General features: G+C 41.2%; 1 protein-coding gene across 1 annotated transcript; it reads left to right on the plus strand.

The window, feature by feature from the left end:
- Positions 1–410: 410 nt before the first annotated feature.
- mespaa (mesoderm posterior aa) lies at positions 411–1,363 on the plus strand. The gene is made up of 2 exons (XM_061067665.1): positions 411–1,124; positions 1,277–1,363. Exons 1-2 carry the CDS (start codon positions 411–413, stop codon positions 1,361–1,363), a joined length of 801 nt encoding a protein of 266 aa, XP_060923648.1.
- Positions 1,364–8,923: the final 7,560 nt, after the last annotated feature.

Genomic DNA, 8,923 nt, shown 5'->3' on the forward strand with positions numbered 1-8,923 from the left:
CAATCACATCCAGTGAATCACCAGATTTCAATTCCCTCAGGTTCAGAGACAGACCTGTGACCCAGGTGGACGCCCTGTCATGGCAGGGTCATGTTCCCAGGATGAGGAGCGTATGGTGTGAATCGACATTATGATGCTCGTGCGAGCTGCCGGGTCACACTTTGTCTTGGAGCTGGCCTGTTTCCCATGGGACCCCCGGCCTAGGTGTCAGCCCTGCTCCCAGAGCCTCTCAGGAGCAGGGGAGGCTGCCGGAGGTGCAACCTCACACCTCCCACCACATATATGGAGCAGCCTCCCTGCACCTCCTCACTCTCCTCTGACTGCCTCACCAGCAACACACTGACAGCTCACTGCTCAGGGAAGAGCCTTCAACCGCAGCACCAACTTCAACTGAACCTACTGCAGCAGCCATGGACATGTCCTTCTGCTCTCCTCTCCAGCTCCAAGAGAACTCGTTCCTGTTTGAGTCCCTGCTGGAGAAAACTTATGATCCCATGGCCTTTGATCCAGCCTTGGACCCTGGCTACTTTAGTGCAGGCAGCAGTCTGTCTCCCACCTCGTCGGTGGACTCCTTTTGCTTCTCCCCCAGCTCCATCCAGGCTGCAGGAAACGAACAAGACGCCTTGGATCGCTTCATCTTCAGCGAACCAGAAGCACCAAAGCTTACCCACAGGACCCAGTCTGTGCCCTACGCCAGACCCTCCACAGCCACATCCTCCACAGCCACATCCTCCACAGCCACCTCCACAACAAAGAAGTCAAGGTCCAGGTATCCAGGGAAAAAGCGTGATACCGCCAGCGAGAGGGAGAAGCTGAGGATGAGGGATCTGACCAAGGCTCTCCATCAGGTCAGGTCATACCTCCCGCCCTCAGTGGTGCCTGCAGGACAGACCCTGACCAAGATCGACACGCTGCGCCTCACCATGCGCTATATCTCCTACCTGTCGGCTCAGCTGGGCCTCAGTGAGGAGGTGCTGGAGCAGAGGAGATCCCCAGGCTTCATGGAGCCGCCACAAACCCTCTGCCAGTTCCTGGGACAGCCAACCTCCAGCTGCAGTCCACAGGAATCCAGCTGTAACACGATGAGTGTGGCCCACCCGTCCTCTCTGCAGCACACTTATCAGGTATGTTCACATCATGGTTACACGGCTCAGAATTGTTTAGATTTCAAATAAAATATGTGCTTTATAACAAACAGTTGCATACAATTTACTGTGGTTCTCCTGAGCGTTACAGCTGAATGAGGTCTTAACCAATATCTGTTTCTTGTTGCCAGGTTTCCAGTGGAGTTAACTTCAGCAGCGAGCAGTACTGGATGCCAGAGCAACAATTACAAACTCCCACATTCTCTGGACACTGCTGAGTCATAACTGACTGTGGATCCACTTGTGAATTTTCATTGCAACAATGACCTTAATTTATGGACAAACTTTTTTTCAGATTTTTGTTATTTTTAACAAAATATATTTCTGTCCTTTTGTGTTTTTTTTTGTATATAGAACTGTGTATTTATTAAGCTCTTTGAATTTGCACCAAATAAATATTGTTATTCATAAATACTCTTGGGCATTTTGTTGCATTTACTTTTTTCACAAGGTATTTACACAGATGAAATGATGCAGACTTGGTGCTTAAGTCCACTTCCTAACACAAACACAGCAGCTGTCAGCAGGACGACGAGGTGTTAAACAGGGAGCACATCCCCTCTAAGTACTTTAAGGAAAGACCCCGCTGAGCGAGGTGGCAGCTGAGCCACGAGCTGTTAATTGGCACCTTTTCTTTCCCGTGTAAACAGGTCTGCTGCTTCAGACCCTGAAAAAAAGCCTCATGATGAATTAACTACTTCAGGTCTAAGTTTAGAGATTTGATTCATAATGCTGTCAAATAGGTTTTATTTCCTTTTCCGTCCTTGTCCCAGAACTTAATACGGACATAAACTCTGTCAGTGTGAGGAGGATGATGGCTGTCCTGCTTTGTGAATTAGGTTTTACTCTGCTCTTATGTCAACAGTGTGATGTGTGATGTCTGGAGCTGCTTTACGACCTTTGTAAAATCCCAGTTTGGTCTCAGAGAATGTCAGTGTCCCCCCCAGACATCTGTTCAAAGTGCTTTTTAAATGTGTAAATAATAGTCACAATTTTAAATTAAATTTAGATTTCATAGATATGCACCCACTGAAGATGGGAAATCTATTTCATTGGCATAGAATATCACATTTTATGTGCTGCAGTATGCTGCTGTTTCAAATTGTGTAGACTCTTAAACAACTTCTTAGAAATCATAGATGTGGTAACTTGTGGATAATCTCATCTGCACAGATGTGATCAAATTTTTATAACAGAACATGTTTTGTTATTTACATTGCTGTTTGAAAACCTTTACAAGCTGATAATATTTGATTTTTTTGTCTTCACCTCTACTGACATCCAAAGCTGAATTGCATTGCAGCATTTAGTGAATCACACACTTTTCATCATGACAGTTCATGACAGCGTCTGTAGCTTTTCCTTCATCGTGCACTCACTTTCCTCACGAGCATGCACAGCTGATTTTGTAAAATTCAGACCACAGGGTTTTGAGGTCCACATTTTTTGTGTTTTGGCCTGTATACAGGTATTGTAACTTATTGTACTGGTACAATATTAGAACTATAAATACTCTTTTTTCCCAACACACTAAGTGGGGAAGAGGCTTCACTGGTGAACCAGTCAAACACCAGGTTCTTGTTCAGGTTCACTTCATGTTGGCCTTGGTTCTCTCCAGAGCCACACAGCTCTGCATTGTCTTCTTTGAACTGCAGCAGCTGAGGAAGAACACAGTGAAATAATTTGGATTTAAGTCTATGACATTTGCACGTGCAGCGTGTACCTTTCCTCTCTAGTTGGAATGGAAATATTGTACTTTTCACTCCACTACAATGACTTGACAGTTTTAGTGTGAGGATCGGCTGATTTGCCTTCTCTAACATCCCAATAAACTTATTTGGGGGTTTGCAGCACTGGTTGGATGAAACAAGCAATCTGATGTCTGATATCACTTTTAGCTCAGGGGAGTTATGGCTCAAACCAAGCTATTTAATGATTAATTAAGAAAACAATAGTAGCTGGATCAATCATGAGAATAATATTTAATTCCAGGGACATTGAAAGTGGTTGAAAGTTAACTCTATCTCAACTACAACAGTAAAATTCTGCTCACACATGAAAGCATCAGTAGGAATAACGATGACGATTTTATAATGATGATAAAATGTATGATATCAGTCACAGGGCTGTTTGTTCTATAAACATATACTTTTTTTTTGTCAAGATACTTAAAATAGATAATGCTAAAATGCTCATATACATTACATTTTTCTAACAGGGACACATCACAATGTGTAAATGAGAATACACATTAATTCCCCTAGAATTTATGAATGTCAATGAAAAACTGGATCCTACATATAAGAGAAAATTTGTGAAATATGAGTGAAACTGTATCTGCTGATATTCAAACTCAGTGGAGAAAATTTTGGTCTTTCAAGCTGCAGTGGGTTCAGTTATCAGGGCCACCATACCTTTTTTTTTTTTTTTTTTATATTCTTTTTATTGGTTTTTAACCATTTTATAGAACAAACATTAGAAAAACAGAACAGACAACAAAACAAACAGAACAACAACAAAAATCCCACCCCAAACTAACAATGAGCACTGCAGTATATATCCTTACACACATATATACATATATTTATATACACACATACACATACACATACCCATACATACATACATACATACATATATATATATATATATATATATATATATATATATATATATATATATATATATATATATATATATATATATATATATATATATATATATATATATATATATATATACACACACACATACATACATACATACATACATACATACACACATACATCCGTGTATACACAAACATACATACATACACAATCAGCAGGATGACAGGAGATAGACAAGGGAATAGCGTATATAAAATAAAAAGAATGAAACAAATAAAATAAAAGAGCAGTTAGTCCTCCCCTTCCAGAAAAAGAATATGAGTTATGGCTTTTGTAAGAATGAATGCACCGGTTCCCAGATCTTCCAAAACCTGACTGATTTGTGATTGAGGTCGTGGGTCAACTTCTCAATGGGGAAAAGAGCAGAAATCTGCGATATCCACATGTCGACTGTAGGGACCTGAGGGGTTGACCACCTCAGCAAAATACATTTTTTAGCCAAAAATAAAAGAATTATCAACAAAGAATTAGTGTCCGCATCAAAGAGGTTGTCTGGGGTATGACTGAGGAGACAGAAAGAGGAAGTCAGCAAGAATATTTTACCCGTGACCTCCTGAATTACAGAGTGTACCCCCTTCCAGAAAGTCTGTATAAGGTCGCATGACCAAAACAAGTGAATAAATGTACCTTTATGTACTTTACATTTATAACAAAGGTTAGAGGTGTCAGGGAACATTCTCTGGAGGCGAACAGGTGTGTAATAGGTTCTAAAAAAAAATTTAAAGTTCTGTTCATGTATGGAGATTGAGGTACATTTGGGGAAAACCCCACTACAGATCTTGTCCCAGTCTATAGGGTTAAACGTCACCTCCAGGTCGCGCTCCCATACCGGCTTCAAAGAGTCATAACCTGAAGATTCAAAATAAAAAAGTGAAACATAAATCTTTGATATCAGTTTTTTGGGAGACTTAGCCAGAATTATTGTGTTTTCCAACTCTGACAGTCCCATGCGAATCTTGCCTGTCCTCAGAAGGGACCCTATGAAGTGACGAATTTGGAGATACTTATAAAAGTCTTTGTGAGGAATATTAAAATCAGCCCTGATTTGCTCAAATGGTTTAACAGAGTCGGAGTCCAACAGGTCCATAAAGTTAGATAGGCCCTTAGATGCCCACTCCATCAGACCAATACTCCTAATCTGTGCTGGTAAATCTGGATTCAGAGCCAGGGGAGATCGGAGAGAGAGGACAGGAGGGATATTCTGGTATTTCCTCACGTCTCGCCAGACTAGTAGTGTGTTATAAACAATTATGTTATTCTTGAGATGATTTAAATGATCTATATTATTGATGAATGGAAGGGAAGTAAGTTTTCTGGGATAACAAGATTGAGATTCAAGACCCAACCATAAGGAATCTTTCCTATTCAAAAACCACTCTGACATCATTTTAAGTTGTGCTGACCAATAGTATAGTTGTAGAGAAGGCAATGACAAGCCTCCGAGATCCTTTGGCTTAGTAAGAGTAGAGAACTTAACTCTTGGATGTTTATCGTTCCAGATATAGCGAGATACATGAGAATTCAGAGACTTAAAAAATGCAGAGGTCAGATAGCACGGGAGATTTTGAAATAAATAGTTCAATCGAGGAAGAATATTCATTTTTATAGTGTTGATTCTCCCGAGGAAAGAAGTTGGTATCGAGGCCCATTTTGTCAGATCGTTCTTAACCCTTTGAATTAGAGATGAGTAATTAGTTTCAAACAGATTATTTAAATCAGGGGTGACAAAGAGGGCCACCATACCTTTAATTGGGATTATTAAGTTGTGTTGTTGAGCATTCTTTACTAAACTGCATGGCTCCATAAGCTTCACTGCGATCAAACATGAGGAGCAAGAAGTCCAAGTTGCGACCTGGCTGTCTCCCATGGCACATATTCTACTTCTTTACTGAGGAACTTGGTCGTCCTCAGAGCCAGAGTTGTGTTTACAATATTTACCTTAAAAAGGTCACATGCAACTGCTCCGCTTTGTCAAGAAGTATTTAACAACAATGTTTGGAAAATTTGAAATATGATCAGACCTTGCAAGAATGAAAGCATCATCGATAGTCGTGGCCCGGTTGATCACGAATATCCTGGAAATAGAGCAGGGAAATGAGTTCAGAGGGATGGGTCATCCTTTAACTACAGTGCAGGGTTTAAACAGTTGAGATCTACCTTGTGTTTAGAGCTCAGCTTGACGAGGAGACGCTCCCAGTTTCAGAGTCGTGGTTGACTCTGTAGAAACCCTTCATATCTATGTTGGCCACCAACCACTCATTAGCATTGACAATCAATTTAAGGGGGACTAATGTAATCTCTCAACTCAGGGTTGCAACAGGCTTTGCTTTGCCAACACTGTTGCAAAGCCCCTGGTAGCACCAAAATCTCCCTTTAATGCACCAATCAATTTGTCAAATGATTCAGGTTAGTGCCCTCTCTGGACGTATGGTAAGTTTTGCATATTCATTTGTTCAGCAGTTAGGGGCTGTGGGTCAATTTAGAATCTAGAAGGCATTTTGTGAAGAGAGCACAGTCACGATGGTGGTGCTATATCGTACCATTTGCAGATGCTTTCAAAGTTCTTTGTAGACTGTGTTTTTGTACTTGAACTTCTCTAAGTACGTCTGCAGACAGATAATAAACCAGTGGTTATGCTGTAGTTGTTGTTTAGGGGTGAAGACGTAATTGTCTGGAGGTCAGTTTCTCCGCATGGAGCCTGCTCACATGGAGTCCTTGGGAGAAGATGCTCTCAGTGATAAAATCTGAGAGCATCCTGAGGACTGAACCTCCCTGTAATAGAAAACAGAAGTATATTAACAATGTTAGTGGGTGACACATCAAATAAAACTGAATTACAACAATAAGGAATTCATTTTACTCTGTTGTCCCCATATAAAGTATCACAAGAACCTGATTGGGGCCAACGCAGTTCCACTCAATCCTGTTTTGTGTATCTGAGGTCAAAGTCTTGCTTGAAGAGAACAATTTGTCCGTGGAAGTTGTGGATGTGTTACCCTCACTTAAACTGCACTGTGCTGTATGTGATGGAGTCAAACAGTTCATTGATCTGCTCTGACATCATGATGTCCTCCTCTCTGGATGAAAGCGGATGGGAGGATGCCAGAGCATCCACAGACACTGCAACAATGACCTAATTCGATGTTATAGTACTCCTCAAGAAAACCAGTCTGCACCCAGTCTTCTCGAGGGCACAGTCGCCCCGTCCCTCCATTATGGCCTTCCTGAGAGCCCAGATCCTGATCTGGACAAAAACACTGCTTCATAAACGTGACAGAAAAACTGGTGATGGACCAGAGACCTGAGGTGAGCTTTGAGTCCAGCAGAGGGCAGCATAGACCCAACCCACAAAACAACTAACAGGACAGAGCTCAAACTGATCGACAACACACCAACATTTACATTTCAATCAATAGTCAATAGTAGCTTTATTGTCAATTTCTTCACATGTTCAAACATACAAAGGAATCGATAGAACTCTGTTTGTATGAACTGACTGAGATATTAATATTTGCTGAATTATAGTAGTACTACTGGGAGGTGGTGGTGACACCACCTGCATGATAAAATAAAAATAATCGTTAATAAAGAAATGGATAGAAATTGACCTGTCTGCAATCAATAATACAGCAATATGGTCAAAACTGTTAAACTATTAATCCTCCTGGATCCTGTCATACCCACGATTATTTCAGAATAACCTGGATAATACAAGTTCTGTGGTCCTGTCAGTAAAGTTCAGTTTTATATAATGGGCTTTGATATTAGATTAAAATTAAAATTAAATTATTGGCCCTAATAAAAGCTGTGGCAGTAACTGTGTACTAGCAGATAGCAGGAGCAGAATAATCCAGTATTAGAAGAGGTGTTAGGGAACAGTGGAATTTTCAAGGCTGAATTTAAAATTATAAATTATTGTTCACCTTAAAGGTTCAGTATGCAGGATTTCGTGGCATCTGTGGTAACGTGATATGGAAGATAAAAATATCTGTGAAACAACAAACTGGTAAATAATCATAAACTCACAACAAAAGCAGGCAAATAGGCAGAATTTTTTTCTGTGGGCTTGAATCTCATCTGGATTAAATTCTGGCCATTGACAACAATGTCTACAGGGACTGTGTGGGGATCGCCGCAACAATTTAAAGTTTGTAGTTGGAATGTTAACAGTGTGTTATGAAGTGGGAAACATGGTAAAAAATTGTTGCAGTGAACAAAAACAACAGGAACTGGCCACAGTGCCATGGTCGCCTGGGGGGGGAATGAGAGTCCTGTGGAAGCCAGCTTTCCTAGCCGGCTCATCAGACAAGGGAAGGCTTTCCTGGCATCTGTCGGCTGCATTTGAGTTGTGGCCATACTCGGACAATAGCAGAGACCCACATCAAGTTGAGCAATGCTTACACAACCCCCCTCCACCCTCAGTCATACACAAATGTAATCCCTGTTAAGGTCTTCTGGGTGTTAGTTTGTAGAAAAGTGATTGTGTACTGGTTTTGTTGTATTAACTTTCCCTAAACCTATTGTTGGGACCTACTTTTGGTGAACAATAGTTGGACCTACATGTGTATCCACAGCCTGACCTGAAGACAAAGGACAGCCTCATGAACTTAGTCTCCCAGAGTCCTTCACATCTTACCCACTGGGTGTGGAACCTGCCCTTGGACCCAACTTCTACTACTGGTCACTGCCTGCTTTAGAACCCATGAGGTCCCCAGGCCAATAAAACCCCAGTTCCCCCTCTGCTCTCTCTCTCTCTCTGTATCTATAGTATCACTTCTCCTGCAGTAGAAGCATACCTCTCCTGCCCACCTCACCTGCAACCTCTATACTGCCACTGTAATCCAATGTCATAGTTCTGAATATCAACAGTTCTCAACAAGATTTGTGTTACAACAGCACTGACCGCCATTTGTGTTAAACCAAAAAAAAGCTGACTCAAATGCTGACTATTTTTGAGTCAATTTGCGGTTTTATCGCTGATCTGGTTTTCTGACTATTACAAGTAAGGGGAAGTGAAACTGTGTTGGACATGTGAGGTCTCGAAATGTAAGAATAAAGCGTAGCACATTAGGCAGAAAGGTCTACCATAAAGTGGAATCAAATATTATC

Source organism: Limanda limanda, chromosome 3, assembly GCF_963576545.1.
Source record: "Limanda limanda chromosome 3, fLimLim1.1, whole genome shotgun sequence".
Taxonomy (NCBI): domain Eukaryota; kingdom Metazoa; phylum Chordata; class Actinopteri; order Pleuronectiformes; family Pleuronectidae; genus Limanda; species Limanda limanda.

Excerpts from the sequence above, each read along its gene's own strand:
- mespaa (XM_061067665.1), top strand. The coding sequence starts at position 411 with ATGGACATGTCCTTCTGCTCTCCTCTCCAGCTCCAAGAGAACTCGTTC. Across the intron at positions 1,125-1,276 it reads CTCTGCAGCACACTTATCAG|GTTTCCAGTGGAGTTAACTT; the intron begins GTATGTTCACAT and ends TCTTGTTGCCAG.